The 15,716-nt window shown below is 41.0% G+C and overlaps 1 protein-coding gene across 1 annotated transcript in view; it reads right to left on the bottom strand.

Annotated features, from left to right (window-relative positions):
- The window catches only part of LOC145391604 (putative neural-cadherin 2), a 187,059-nt gene that overhangs the window by 152,259 nt on the left and 19,084 nt on the right, over window positions 1-15,716 (bottom strand). Inside the window, exon 2 of the mRNA XM_080266148.1 lies at window positions 14,732-14,860. Within this exon, the coding sequence (XP_080122274.1) occupies window positions 14,732-14,860 (129 nt within the window). The remainder of the gene's footprint in view (window positions 1-14,731; window positions 14,861-15,716) is intronic.

Here is a 15,716-nt window from a genome sequence, read left to right as displayed (position 1 = left end):
ACTGTGTAGGATACTGAGAAAACTCCATTATACAAGGGGAAGAAGCTGAGAGAAAGAGTACTTAAGGAACTATGCAGTCTTTGACTTCCTTTGGTCGCCATCATCGTCATCATCATCATCATTATCTGCAGCAGCAGCAGAAGCAGCAATCATCAATCATCATCATCATCAATCATCATCGTCACTGTCATCATCATCGTCATCAGTCATTATCATCATTACTACTACTACTACTACTACTACTACTACTACTACTATTACTGTATTATTATTGTTATTATTATTATTATTATTACCTCCGGCAAGGAGGTTGTGTTTTCATCCCTGTCCGTTTGTTTGTTGGTTGGTTGGTTGACTTGTGAGCAAGATCACACAAAAACTACTGGACGGATTTCCACGAAACTTAGTAGAAGAATGGGCCTTGGCCCAGGATAACAACCCATTAAATTTTGATGCCGATCCGGATAAAGATGCCGATCCAGGAACTTTTTTTCACTTTCTTTAACATTGCGAGATAGGGCGTTGGCGGAGGTATGCGCTCTACTGAGTGCCATTCTAATTATTATTATTATTATTATTATTATTATTATTATTATCATTCTTATTATTATTGCAAGTTACAGACGATTTTTTTAAAGAAAAAACCTCTCTTACTGGAGGGGTTAAGCAGGTCATATCTGTCCCCTGCGGTTCGAAATATTTCTCCTTAAATGAAAAGAAAGATCGTCTGGAGGCAGCAAGAATAACTGAAGACGTAGTGTGAGTCAAGGGGCTAAAACAAGGCAGTGAGAAGACCAGTCCATTATGGGCCGTATTCTAGGTGGCACAATAGGCTTCGTAGCTCTTCTTCTTTAGCGATTTATTTTACACACTGTACCTTAACGTCCTCATGCATGCTATTTACTAGTGCATTATGGGCTGAATCAGAAGTGGCATAATAGGCTTCGTAGCTCTCCTTTGGCGATTTATTTTCCATACTGCACCTTTAAGTTCTCACGCATGGTAATTTTGTTGTTTTGGTAAGGACAAAGTTAATAAAATACAAGAGGAGAATGAGGTATAAAGTATAAAATAAATTCCTTTAGAAGAGGGGTTATTTTCTTGTTTTTCTCGTCGAAGGAACAATCTTGCAGGCTTCTGGCCTCTGGTTCCTTTTTCCTTGCATTTAAATAAATAGAGTGAGACCTTCTGAATCCATACCCGTTATCATGAGAGAGAAGGATGGGAGTAAAAGAAAGAGTGTGCGTCAGCGAAGGGCACTGGATGAGGAAGGAGGCCGCGGCATAAATACTGGGAGGTGTGAGCCTCGGTGGCTTTTATGGAAGAAAAATGTGGGTGTGTGTGAAATATTGGCGCGAGAAGACCGCCAACTTTCGCCGCAGAGTGAGAGAGCCCAAAGTCAGGGTGATTTGCCAAAGGGAAATTGTTTGATGCCGAATATGGCCCGTACTCTCGTCGGCTAAGGAGACTCCCTAGCACCTCTTCCTTAGCGATTTATTTTAGCACCTCTTCATTAGGGACGTATTTTTGGATACGGCTGGTTAATATGTTCTTGTGCGTTGTGTATGTAGAGTATGGCATGGCGATATTAATAGGGCAGTACGGTAAGGTGTAACAAGCAAAATTAACTGCTCAGGAAAAAGATGTTAGGGAGCTTCCTTAACCAACCAAAATACAGGCTTAAAAGGCAATTAGATATTGTTGTTAATTGTTGCTGGTATTACACAGAGACCAATTCAATTCTCAGGTGGCTCTAACCTTATATCAGACGATTTTCTTCAGCTCAGAGAGACCCATCACAGCAAAAAGGTTAACGAATGTCTCAAAGAATGTGTATGGGTGAGAGTATGCTTTGTATTCTCTCCCATCTAACGCCAGACGATTGTTTTCCACCGAGAGAAGCTTTGTATTCCATTAAGAAAAGCTCTGTATTCTCCCCCAGCTAAGACCAGAAATATATTTCACCGAGAGAAGCTTTGTATTCCACCCAGAGATGCTTTGTATTCCACCCAGAGATGTCTTGTATTTCACTGAGAGATACATTGTATTGCATCCCAGCTAACGCCAGGAACATATTCTACCGACAGAAGCTTTGTATTCCATCCCAGCTAACGTCAGGATTACATTCTACCAAGAAGCTTTGTATTCCATCCCAGCTAATGCCAGGATTATCTTCTACCGAGAGAAGCTTTGTATTCCTCTGAGTGAAGTTCTGGATTCTCTCCCAGCTAACGCCAGGATTGTACTCCACACAGAAGAAACCCACAGCAGGCAAAGAGTTGAAGTAGCCTACAATTCTGCTTAAGTCTGCGAGGAATCCAGAAGAGGCTGCGTACAAAACTCATTACCTAGTGTAAATTTTACGGGCCAAGACCACTGTTAAAGCTCCCGAGGCATTTAATCTAGGGAAGTGCTAAAGTTGCCCCGCTCTGCCGTACAATAAACAAACCCCTGCACTAAAAGTCGCCTGGCTGGGGAAACAATTTCTCTGGCATTTTATGGAAGCGCCGCATCTTGCCTGGAATAATTTGATAAAATTCTCGAAAGCTTGAGGCAAAATGGTTTCTCACTGCCTTAGGGACACACGAGACTGACACATTTTTCTGAGGTTACGAGCAAAAATGGGGCATACACAGGGAACTGGGAGAAGTGCGTAATGATTTTCTGATTTTTTTTTTTCAACCCAACTATTGAAGTTAAACCGTTGGAAATCAACCCTGCCATGGTCGCGATAACTGTACTGTTCTATTCCAGCTAATGCCAGAAAGTATATATTTAGTTGTCAGTGAGTGACAGCCTTTGAATGATCGGAACACCTTTACTAATTTTATCCCCAGTTGACATTAGACGACTTTGCTTAATTACTGTACTTTTGCCAACGAAAGTTGGAGGAGGCTATGCTTTCTCCCCTGTTTGTCTGTTTGTCCACAAGATATTTCAAGAAGTTATCCATGGATTTCAGTGAAAATCTGTGGATATGTCGGTCATCGGCCAAGGAAGATTTGCTTGAATTTTGTTGGTGATGTGAGTTCGAGTCCCGGTTCAGGACTGTTCTGCTTCTATATCCAAGAAATATCTAAAAGATATTGATTTCAGTGAAATATATTGTTATTCATGGATTTCAGTGAAAATCTGTGGACACGTCGGTCATTGGCCAAGGAAGATTTGCTTAAATTTTGTTGGTGATGTGGGTTAGAGTCCCGGTTCAGGACTGTTCTGCTTCTCTGTCCGCGAAATATCTAAAAGATAATGATTTCAGTGAAATATTGTGGATATGTGGTTCATGGGACAAGAAAGAGTTGATTAAATTTTGATAGTGATCCGAGCTGTCTAGTTAGGCGTTGACAGGGGTATGCGCTCCCTGGGTGCTGTCTACTTATTAAAACAGTACAGTAATAGAGCCTGTAAGTGGTTCCTCCCAGTATCTAGTACAGTTTTTCCTGGCTGATTCTTGTTAGCCTACCAACAAAATAATGATAATAATAATAATAATAATAAATGATAATAATAATAATAATAGATATAATAATAATAATAATAGATATAATAATAATAATAATAATAATAATAATAATAATAATAATAATAATAATAATAATTCATATCTGGGAATAAATTTCGAATGAAAGATAAGCATTCGGGAGCCGGATGCTAATGGCCCGCCAGAATATGCTGTTGGCCAAGTCCAAGATTTAGGCCATATCTTGATACCCTGAAGATTTCATGTTGATAGCTCAAGCCGTTCATGAGATATAATGGTGCTAAAGGCGGGCGATAAAAACTAGCTTTTCTTTTAATGCAAGAAAGAAGGAACCAAAAGCCAGGCGCCCGCAAACCGTTCCTTCCAAGAAAAAACAAAAACAATACAAAAGAGAGCCAAATTCAAGATCCGTTCATTTTGAGATCCCTGGACGCACTGAGTCTGAAAGACTGGAAATAATAGGTAGCAGGAAATACAGACAGAGGGAGAGAGTTCCAGAGCTGACCTGTTTCATAAATGAAGGACTGGCAGTAACGGTTAGCTCTTGCATTAGAGAATTGGACAGAAAAGGGATGAGAGTTTGTTGCTAGACGAGTGCTACGCGCCCGTCGTAGTGGTGGAGGGATGCAAGCAGACAGTTCAGAGGAGAGTGACCATTAAAGTAACGATAGAAAAGAGATAAAGATGCAACAGTGCGGCGTAGAGACAAAGGATGAAGGGAGGGAGTAAGAGGAGGAGAGTTAATGAGACGAAAAGGCTTTGACTCCACCCTATTGAGAAGAGCTGTATGTGGGGAGCCTCCTCACACATGAGAGTTGTACTCTAAACAGGGGCGAATAAAACCCGTGTATAAAGTCAACAAGTGTGCTGGGGTAAAGAAGGCACGGAGTCGGCTTAGCAGCCATTTTGGTAACCTTGCCCTTGACCCTAAGTGCCCATTTTCGAACTCGGCCAAGATTTTGGCCACATCTTGATACCCTGAATGTTTCATATTGACAGTTCAAGCCGTTCATGAGATATAATGGGAAAACACACACACACACACACACACACACACACACACACACACACACACACACACACACACACACAGAGGCAGACAAAAACATTATGGCTCCGCCTTCCAAAGGCGGGCGATAACAAGAGGGGTTTGATATAGCTTCTTAACCCCTTCACTACCAGACGTCCTCCTTTAAGTGGAAAATAAGGGTGTGGGAAATAAGAACAATATTTAAAGTACAATTTCATCGGTGTGGAGTCCTGTGGCCAAGTATTTATTCTTACCGTTACCATGACGCCTACCATGTTTTTTTACTTGTTACAAACCAATTTTTGTAATTCAGTTTATTTTCTTTCCCACAAAAAAAAATAATAATAATAATAAATTCAGTTCAGGGGAAACTTCCCATAGTGAAAGGGTTAATTTCTATTTTGTTCTACAAATTTTTACATGACCAATAAAGAATCGCTTGAGGTAAGATATTAAGGAAGACTGTACAGTCGCGGTCAGCAATACTGGTCCACTTTTTGGTCAAAGAATAATGAAAACTCCTACACATTATTCTGAAAAGTGTGCTGGGTTCCGAAGATAACAGCACTGAGGATCAATAGTCACTGCTCACTGCCTAGTTATTTATCTTAAGGGAGTGGAGTGATATTACTGCCCACAATAGTACATCCCCTAGAAAAATATTATTGAAGTTTTATCTAAGTATTATCTAAGCTAAATAACTGTGTCTAACTAAGTATATCCCACTGAAAAGTATTATCTAAGTATTATCTAAGCTAAATAACTGCCTCTAAGCTATGTATATCCCCTTAAAATGCATTACTTGTTAGATATTATCTAAGCTTATTTCTAAACTCTTCACTGAATGACCTTCCTTACATAATAAAAATATAAGACAAACATGCATCATCATATTGGAAGAAGTTAATCCTCTGTTCTCGGGAGTTTGCGAACTTTTAATATATTTTTGTGGCTTTCATATTTTTATTTGAGGCACTTGGTGAACCCACAGAGAAGTAATTCTATAAGTATTTTTGTTTTCCGTATATATCATAAATGTATAGAAATGACGATGATTAAAAGAATGTTTAGTGTGTCGTTGAATGCTAGGCCAGGGTGGCTGGGTTTACGATTGAAGGGCTGAGAGGAAAGATGAGACTGCAGTGTAATGGTGATGTGATGAGGAGGGGTAGACTGAGATGGTTCGACATGTAGGAAGGATGGAGGACAACTGGGTGCGGAAAGTGAGGACTGTGAACGTCGGAGTGGGGTTGAGAGAGGAAGACTGTAAAAGACCTGGGACGAGGTCAAAGAGTGTGACCTTAGGGTCAAGGGACTGAATGGGGAGGCTGCCAGGGATCGAGCAGCGTGGAGAGCCGCCAGTAGGTGACCAAGGCCGACGCATGCAAACATGTTGGAGCCTTTATAAACGGTACTAAAAGAACATCACATAGGGAAAAAGAACATAGGGAAAAAGAACATAGGGAAAAAGAACATAGGGAAAAGAACATAGGGAAAAAGAACATAGGGAAAAAGAACATAGGGAAAAAGAACATAGGGAAAAAGAACATCACATAGGGAAAAAAAATCAACACTTTCTTTGGGACTTGTAAGAGTTTCAGATTTTTTTTTTTCAAAGTTTTTTGGTGGAAATGCGTCAAACTTATATTCGAATCTTTAATATTTCCCATATAAATAATTCTATAAATATTATTGCATAATAAATAGGCATACAGATTGGTAGTTGGCCTTCAACGTATGAATATCCTGGAGAAAGGTACGATTAATCCGTCTCACCAACAGGTAAAAAGGGTAGTAATATATTTCTCTTTGAGGACAGCCATTTACTTCGATATAACCTCTTTATTACCCTCAGGCCGGTATTCTCGCTGGGTGAGAATACTCCCTAACACCTCTCCCTAACGGATTGATTTTGCTTATTACACCTGATTACCCTTTTCTGTGTTCCATAAATCTTTCCAACATCGCTAAACTCAGTATAAAAAATGAACAAAAGGATATTAACAAGCCATATCCAAAATAAATCACTAAGGAAGAAGTGTTAGGGAGATTACTTAAGCAACGAGAATATGGCCTCAGATTCTAAGGCCCGTATTTTCGTCAGTTAAGGGGGCTCCCCAGCGCCTCTTCCTCAGCGATTTATTTTGAATAAGGCTGGTTAAGAACCTTTTCCACCTTATATATATTCAGAGTATGGCGATAATAGAATGCTTTATATAGAACGGACAAAGACAGTAAGATGTAATAAACAAAATAAGTCGCCTAGGAAAAGGTGCTAGGGAGCTTCCTTAACGGGCCTCGGACTCTTAGGACTCACTCACAGGTGTATGAAATGTACGACGATAGCAGGGAAATAATACCACAGTTGTTTCATAAGTGTGTGTGTGAGTGTGTGTGTGTGTGTGTGTGTGTGTGTGTGTGTGTGTGTGTGTGTGTGTGTGTGTGTGTGTGTGTGTGTGTGTGTGTGTGTGTGTGTGTGTCGGTATTAACATCCTCAGGTACAGTCGGCGTCAAGAGTCCTGTCGCCTCTTCTGCTCTTTCTCTCCACGAACTTGAAAATGAGTGTGGTGAATCCGTAGACAGAGAGAGAGAGAGAGAGAGAGAGAGAGAGAGAAAAAGAGATCCTGGCTTATGGACTGAAGGTCATTCATAGAACGCCTATAGATAATAGGTATAGTTAGCCTGCATCCCATATTACAGAAAGCAGTCAGCAACCATATGGGAAAGCAACATTCCTTTTTTTTTTTTTGTGCAAGGAAGAAGGAACCAAAGGCCATGAGCTCACAATATTATTCCCTTCAAGAAAAAACAAACACAAGAAAACAGAGAGCCAAATTCAAGATCCGTTCATTTCGAGATGCCCGGACACACTATTTTTTAATGACTGGAGATCATAGGCAGTAAGAAATACACAGGGAGACAGTTCCAGAGTTTACCTATTGCATACATGAAGGACTGGTGGTAACTGTAAACTCTTGTAATAGAGAGTTGGACAGAAATTGGATGAGAGTTTGTTGCTAGACGCTGCATCATCACCACGTGCTTCAAAAATCATCAGAAGCTAGGGGTTTGCATGCCACTTTGCGATATCACGTCTAAGCATACGACCTCAAAACTCAGCGTACGTGGAAAGCAAAACAGGTAAAGGGACAAAATTTATGATTCCGGCTGTACCTGCGACTCGCTCTCTGATGCACAAATTTGTCTGGCGTTTGATGGAATAGAACATTAGAGTTCTCCCTAGCATGAGAGGGCTAATAATCTTCATGTATGTTACTCGAGCAATTACTGTCGATACAAAGGCACCAGTTACATATCAGAACATCCTATGGTGTAACATAACATAAATTGCTTAGGAAGATGTGTTTAGAAATTTCCTAAGTCAAATACACTCTAACCCTCTCGTGGTTAGGACGAGTCTATCAATTCATTCTAGCTCATTCCTCACCATGTACTCGCAGTGAGTACATAAGAGAAGCCAGACAGCGTTAATGTTGTCATCATTATCCCTCTCATTGTCGGAACAACTCTAGTCCAAATTCCAGCTAACGACAGACAGTTTTATTCAACGGAACCACAGAATGCAACTAGAAAGCACACAGAGAGCGAATACCTCTGCCAACGCCATTGCCATTAAAAAGGATCCGGATGCGGATCTGTGAAATACATAGGATCCGGATCCGCCCACAAATTTAATCAATTGTTCCTGGACCCATGGCCTACTCTTCAACAAAATTTTACTGAAATTCACTGAGAACTTTTGGATATATTGTGCAGGACACATACAGTAGGGTCTGGATGCGGATCAGGATCCACCCGAAAATTTAATGAATTCCTTTTTGGCCGATGGCCCACGCTTCCACAAAATTTAACTGAAATTCACTGACAACTTTTGGAGACATTGTGTGGACAAACAAACAGACAAACATAGGTGAATAGATTACCTCCTCCAACTTCGTTGGCGGAGGTAAAAAGACAAATAAAATACAAGAGAATATTTAGGGACAATAACCCCCTCCCCCCCAAATAAAAACAAGAAAAAAAAAATTGGACCCATCGTCTACCCTGAGCAAAGACCTGAGCGCCCGTGGCGACATCACCGCGCGGGAGAAGTTGGAAGGAGGACCTTGCAAATTTCAGGAAATCAGAGCGGCGAGAGAGTGAGGGTTTAATACAAAAGTTTCCCGTGTTTCTCATAATGGCGGACATAAAGCGGGGGCAACGGACGAATACAAAGCGGCCACGAAAGGATAAAACTTTGCTGGAGATAACACGAGACGCGGGAGCCGAGAATCACGGGACCTGGATTAGTTTTTTGCTTTTTGTTTCGTTTTGTGCAGGGTAAGACAAGGAACGGGACATGCAGCACCTTAAGTGTTCTTGTTCTTCCTTTTGAGAGAGAGAGAGAGAGAGAGAGAGAGAGAGAGAGAGAGAGAGAGAGAGAGAGAGAGACTGTATAGGCTCCTTAACATGAACTGTTCTTTAGGTAACTCTTTTTCCCAGAGAACTTGACCTGGTGGCGACTTTTTCGGGATTACTGGCTATTTTTCCCGGGTTGCTGGTGATTTTTCCTGGCGACTGTCCTAACAAATACCAGCGTTACGAAATTTAAGAGTTGCCAAGAGAATGTCACCAGAACACAGTTGCAAGAGAAAAGTTGCCAAGGAAAATTTGCCAGGAAAACTGATAGCGTGATACTCCCTTGAGTTATTTTCCGTTCGTATCTTACATTAACTTTTTGCAAGAATGACTAGACATATGGGACGACTCGGCACAATCCTTTCCCTATTTCTTCCTGTAAAGCAAATTCTTAATAACTAACGCAACAGTTTTCTTCTCGTACGGAAGATTTTTTCGTAGGAAGGAAAAAGAAAAGAAGAGCTCAGAATTTCTCCATGTGTCTGCATCTCTCCATATGTCTCCATCTCTCCATGTGTTTCAGTCTCTTCATGTGTCTGACTCTCTCCATGTATCAGTACAAACACATCTGAATCTCTCCATATGTCTGAATCTCTCCATGTGTCTGAATCTCTCCATGTGTCTGAATCTCTCCATATGTCACAATCTCTCCATGTGTTCAGTCTCTCTATGTGTCTCAATCTCTCCGTATGTCTAAGTCTCTCCATGTGTCTCAATCTCTCCATGTCTCAGTCTCTCCATGTGTCAGAACCTCTACATGTGTCTCAGTCTCTCCATGTGTCAGAATTTCTCCATGTGACTCAGTCTCTCCATGTGTCTCAATCTCTCCATGTGTCTGAATCTCTCCATGTGTCAGAATCTCTCCATGTGTCAGAATCTCTCCATGTGACTCAGTCTCTCCATGTGTCAGAATTTCTCCATGTGACTCAGTCTCTCCATGTGTCTCAATCTCTCCATGTGTCTCAATCCATGTATCAGTACAAACACATCTTTCTCTCGCGACCAAATACCTACTGTATTGCTGCCAAGTTTTGATTTCTAGGAAGGATAGTGAAAGGAGAATCCACTGTCTTATGTGTTTTGTCCTTCCCACAAAACAGAGCTTAGTTTCACATTAAATTTCCTCACGTAACTAAGAAAGGAGAAGAAGAGGTCAGTCTCTAGTCCTTACATAATAAAAAAAAAAAATGCCGAGTTACGCGATAATCTTCCTCCCGTAATCAAGGAAAAACTTAGTCTCTTGTCCTTCCTACAAAGGTTAGTCATTGCAACACACAACTTAGTAACGCGATCATTTTTCTCTCGTAACTAAGGAAGGAGAAGAAAAGGTTAGATAATTTTCCTCTCGTAACTAAGAAAGGAGAGAAAAAAGATAATTTCCTTCTTTTAACTAAGAAAAGACAGGATAAGGCCAGATAATTTTCCTATCATAACTAAAAAAGGACAAGGGAAAGATACGAAAATTTTCCTCCAGTAACTAAGTAATGACAGGAAAAGGTCAGATAATTTTGCCTCTCTTAAATAAGGACAAGAAAAGGTCACATAATTTTCCTAACGTAACTAAGAAAGGACAGGAAAAAGTCACATAATTTTCCTCTCGTAAGCTAGGAAGGACAAGGGAGGGTCAGTTCAGAGTCTTGCCATGCCTCGTGTCTTTCCTGTAAAAACAAACCTTCGTTGCTCTGACAGCGAATTGATGGCCAGCTTGTTTGTGATTCTGGCCACAGTTCTGGAAGCCATGAGCGTCTTAAGAAACTGACACAAAAGACGCCTGACTAGAATGAAAAAAAAAAGGAAGAATGACGATTTAATTTTCTGCCTACTGACTACACGAGGTTCATTATTCCTTTCAGCTGGATGAGGTATTCTCTGTTTTCTTTTGTCTCTCTCCAGGCGATAGTAACTCACTTCATTAATGACTTATTCGAGGGCGTTAGATACAGCCTTCATTAACATCATTTCTAACAGTTAGGTCTCCTCAACTAATTACAATCGTTTGGAAGCACCATGAATAAAATATAGAGGGCGTTATTGAGCTCAGAGGGATAAAAAAAAAGATAATTTTTTGCTAAGTCTAGGTCTACCCCTAGAATACCACCTGATGTAGTTTGCTTCCATCCAAGTACCCAAAGATACTGCTGGGTGAACAGCGACATGGGGAACAAACTTAGTCTATCAGTCTTATCGGCCTTTTCAACTGAACTCGGGTTCCTCTGGATGCGAGCTGAATGTGCAGACCAACACACTACTCGCTCTCCCATGAGGAAGTATCAAACGGGATATAATATTAACTCAAGAACTGCGTACGATTTCCCTTGTGCACAAAACTGTCAGGCGTCAACGAAAAATTTAAAAATCACACTTCTGGCGTTGTGAAAGCTTTAGACACTGTTTTCAACACCGAGGCTACGTAATGCTTCTCCCTACTCCTGCTGAATAAAATCGTCTTCAGTTACCAGGATTGAAATCTCTGTATTTTTTATATTGCGGTGGAAAGCTTTAGGAAATACAGTACAGTAGCAGCCAAAGAAACCCTTAACTCCTTCAATACAACTACTACATATATATATATATATATATATATATATATATATATATATATATATATATATATATATATATATATATATATATATATATATATATATATATATATATAGTGATTGATTGATTGATTGATTGATAGATAGATAGGTAGGTAGATAGATAAGCAGACAGGTTAGCACCCCTCAGGTGCTTTTATCTAACAATGAGGAAGTCACACAGTGAATGATGTTATATTTTCATTATACTCTTCACGATGAAAGGTGTGGTGGATGCCAAATATAACTGTCAGGTGATGGCAAAAACATAACGAAATGGAAGATCTGTGGCTGCATGAGTTAAATTCCCACACGCGGACGTATTTATGAAGGAAGTGGCTTGTGAATATAAAATAGTGTTCATAAGAACACACAATATCACCAATGTGTCTCCTTGCTGCCACTTCCAGCCATAAGAGAGGGCAGGACGAACAAAGACTCCCTTTGTCCTCCCGTCACATTGCTGGGGCGGGAGTGCAAGGGAGGGAAAAGAAAGAATTACATGCACACAAAGTTATGCAAATGAGGGGTGGAAGCTTCTCTCAGCAAAAGGATTTCAGTTGGGGAAGGTGAGTTTAGCCTTAACTATCCTCAAGAAAAAACCCATGTACAGTACTGTTTATATGAAGGTCTTGTAAAAATATGGTGTATGACTTATTTTATTTTTATATAAGTTATACATAGTTAAAGGACTTCAATATCAGACGTTGAGTTTATACAATGTTGTTTATATAGAGCATATCTACATTTATCTATCTATCTATCATTAAATCCATCCATCTGTGTATGTAGGTATGTATATATCATTCTATCTATCCATCCACCCACATGTCTATTTATATCCATCCATCCACCCATCCATCTATCTACAGCTATCTATCTATCTATCTATCTATCTGTCTGTCTGTCTGTCTGTCTATACATTCTCTCTCTCTCTCTCTCTCTCTCTCTCTCTCTCTCTCTCTCTCTCTCTCTCTCTCTCTCTTTCTGTCATATGCGATGTACAGTTTTCTTTATAAACTTATTCATATTAAATAATAGCTCTACTGGACTTATAAAAATGCCAGGAAAGTAACATAAGCTTATCTTTGCAACTTGCCTTAACCAAATCAACTTTTTTCACTCACACACACACACACACACACACACACACACACACACACAACTCGCTACACCCACACTACATCCCACTATCTACAGTGAATTAAAAGCCGGTGGGTCGTCTCACTATATTTATGAGGGTGTCACCATACATCTGTCTACCCTGAAGGGTGTCACCCTACCGCATTCTGTCCTCAGGTTGTCCTTACACCTCACTGTGTCCTGTTATGCTACCTCATTCTATTCTGAGATTGTCGTTAGACCTTACTCTGTTCTGTCATCCAACCTCACTCTATCTTGAGGTTGTCAATACACTCCAGTCTGTCCTGAGGTTGTCACTACACTTCAGTCTATCCTGATCCCGTCACAACACCTCACTATATCCTCACCTGAGGCCAGGGTAGGTCTCACTATATCCTAGGCCAGAGGGCGTCGCCACACATCACTGGGCCTCACCATAAATCCCGCTACTGAACCCGACGCCAACTGGGTCTCATTCCTCTAAAAAAATATCCGCCATCACTCTGCCTCAAGTTTAGCACTGACGCGAGGCTGACTGGCGTCTGAGACCAGAGAGGTGGGGTGGGGCGGGTTGGGATAAGGAAGAGTGAGGCTGGGTGGGGTGGCTTGGGGTTAGGAAGAGTGGGGAGGGAAGGGGAGTGTGAACTAGATACCCTAGTGTGAACTGGGGTGAGGCTGGGTGGGTTAGTGGCGCCTCCACTGCAATATGTTGGTGTCAGGTACATGTTACCGCAGCAGTGATGGTCGTAAACATCACAGTGGCCGTCAGGTGCACTGCTTGCCTTGTGGCTGCAGAAGTTGCCAGTGTGAGGGTGGTGGGTGGTCATGGCAGGCAGCCATCACCAGCCTGGATCAGGGTCGTTAGCACAACAGCAATTTATCATCACCCGGGTGGCTTTATTGCTTTGGGAGAGGAAGCAAACTGTGTGAGGTCAGCTCCGTGCCCCCTGGCAGACAGTCAAAAAACACAAAATGAATCTTGGTGGACTTATGAGAAAGTTGAGTTAAATGTGGATGTTGGTAAAACTGCAAGGGGTGATGAACTTTTAACGGGACAAAGAAATTCACAGTGCTTTACATGGATGAAAAAATACTTATGGACCAACTCACCGTGGAAGCTGCGAGATGTGATGATCGGAGAATAGGAACATAACGTACATGTGAACTCAGCGTGGATCTAAAACAGTGTTAATGCTCGATTCTACTGTATAAGCATAGTGAATAAACCTCTAAATAGGCAGGTCTTCGATACAGATAAACTCGGTGAACGTGAAATCGACCAGAAGATTAATTATCTACGTAGCTTACTACGAAGTTAATGGGAGTGATATTATCTTATCTTTTCTTTCGTTTTTGAGAGAAAGTGAACCTCTGCAAGGAATACCCGTCTATGCAGCCAAACATACTCAATAACCAGGTAACTTCCTATACAGTAATATGAAGCACAGGCTTCATCTTCCGAGAGAAATAACATCGTGCGAGGGTAAAACTAAGGAGACTAATCAGGGAATTAGGGACGTAAGAAGACTTATCTTGGAATCGGGCAGGCAGCTGGAAGGATCTCGGCGAGGAAGTAGGAGGACAGGTAGGAGGACTGATTGGATTAGACTCGTATTTAGACAGGTGAGGGACTCAGACAGGAAGAGGGAAGACAGGTGGGGGACTCAGACAGGAAGTGGGTAGACGGGCATGAAACAGTGACATAAAAGGGAGACTGGCAGGAGAATTCACTGTCCTAAATTCCTGTATCGACAAGTGGGGGAGTCAGTGAGGAAGAGGAAAGTTAGGTTGATTTTACAACGGCGGTAAATATTGGTAGGTAGATGGAGTCATTGTGAAGGAGGATTTATCGACAGATTTAACCAGCGGTGGGAGAGTACTTCAGAATGAACACACACTCAGTCTAAGTACCGCATACTTTAACTCTCTGTCTAAGCCAACCGTGACCTTGCAAAAGTAGGTGTGGATAAACTCCCACCTGGTAAAGGGAACAGTTATAATGAAATAATATTTTTGCATCACAGTGCGTCCGGGAATACATATTAAGACGTACACAGACTGCGTTGTAGAATACTAAGATTAGTATATGTGACTGACCTTTGGAGTGTGTGGCAGAGACAGCGATGACGGTGGAGGCGAGCTGTGAGTCTTCAGAGAGGACGGTGCAGTAGCGAGGCTCAGAGAATTCCACCAGAGGCCCCCCAGACTCAGACACCAGGCGCGTCGCTGAGGGAGGCAGACAGGTACGGGTTAATAGCAGCCACAACGACATGAGACACTAAGTAAGGAAACAGTTTATAGAGAAAAAGACTAATAATGATCGTAACATTCTCCTTAAAAACTGAGTTCAAAGATTTTACACAAACCTATAAAAAAAATTCCAGCTGGAAAATACAACACGTAAAAGACAAATTTTTCTACATGCCATTCCTCCAGCATTTCCCCTTCCCTAAGAGGTGCAAAAGTAATTATAGGAAAAAGGTTTTGGTTCAGTTGTTCTTATTTTGTTTTAACTGCAGCCTCATCAAGAACACTGTGAACGTCTTATTTGTCCTACAGACTTTCACAAAGAAAAAAAAATGAAAATATGGAGATTCTATTTATATTTACTTCAAGGCCCCTGTAAAGGCAAGGGACACCTCCAGTCACTGGCACTAAGTCACGGATGTAAAAATAGAAAACTCTGGCGAGAAACTTTAACCATGGCCACAGACTAATGGCGAAGAGCACTTAACCAAACTTTAAACCGAAGCAAGGAACAACGGTGCAAAATGAATCCATGAGAAGTGTACATGCATCAATAGTTTAGAGCAGGGGTTCCCAACCTGGGGTAAGTTACCCCAAGTGGGGTAATTTGGTCTTTTGTGAAGGGTAATGGGGGAGGTAACAAAAAAAAAAAAATCTAAAAATCATACCAGTTATGATAGACTTTCAGACCTATACTAAAATTCAGAGATGAATGTTTAAAGTCATGTTTATTTGGTATCAGTGTTAATAATAAAAATAAATTACTCCTTGCAATAACCCTCTTGGTTTTAGCCTAACCTTTAATTAAGTCCTACATTCAAACTAAAATCTAGGC

The sequence above is a fragment of the Coenobita brevimanus genome, chromosome 19 (genome assembly GCF_032717465.1).
Source record: "Coenobita brevimanus isolate Jiangsu-jjx chromosome 19, ASM3271746v2, whole genome shotgun sequence".
Lineage (NCBI taxonomy): Eukaryota > Metazoa > Arthropoda > Malacostraca > Decapoda > Coenobitidae > Coenobita > Coenobita brevimanus.
This window is presented reverse-complemented; position numbering and strand designations above follow the sequence as displayed.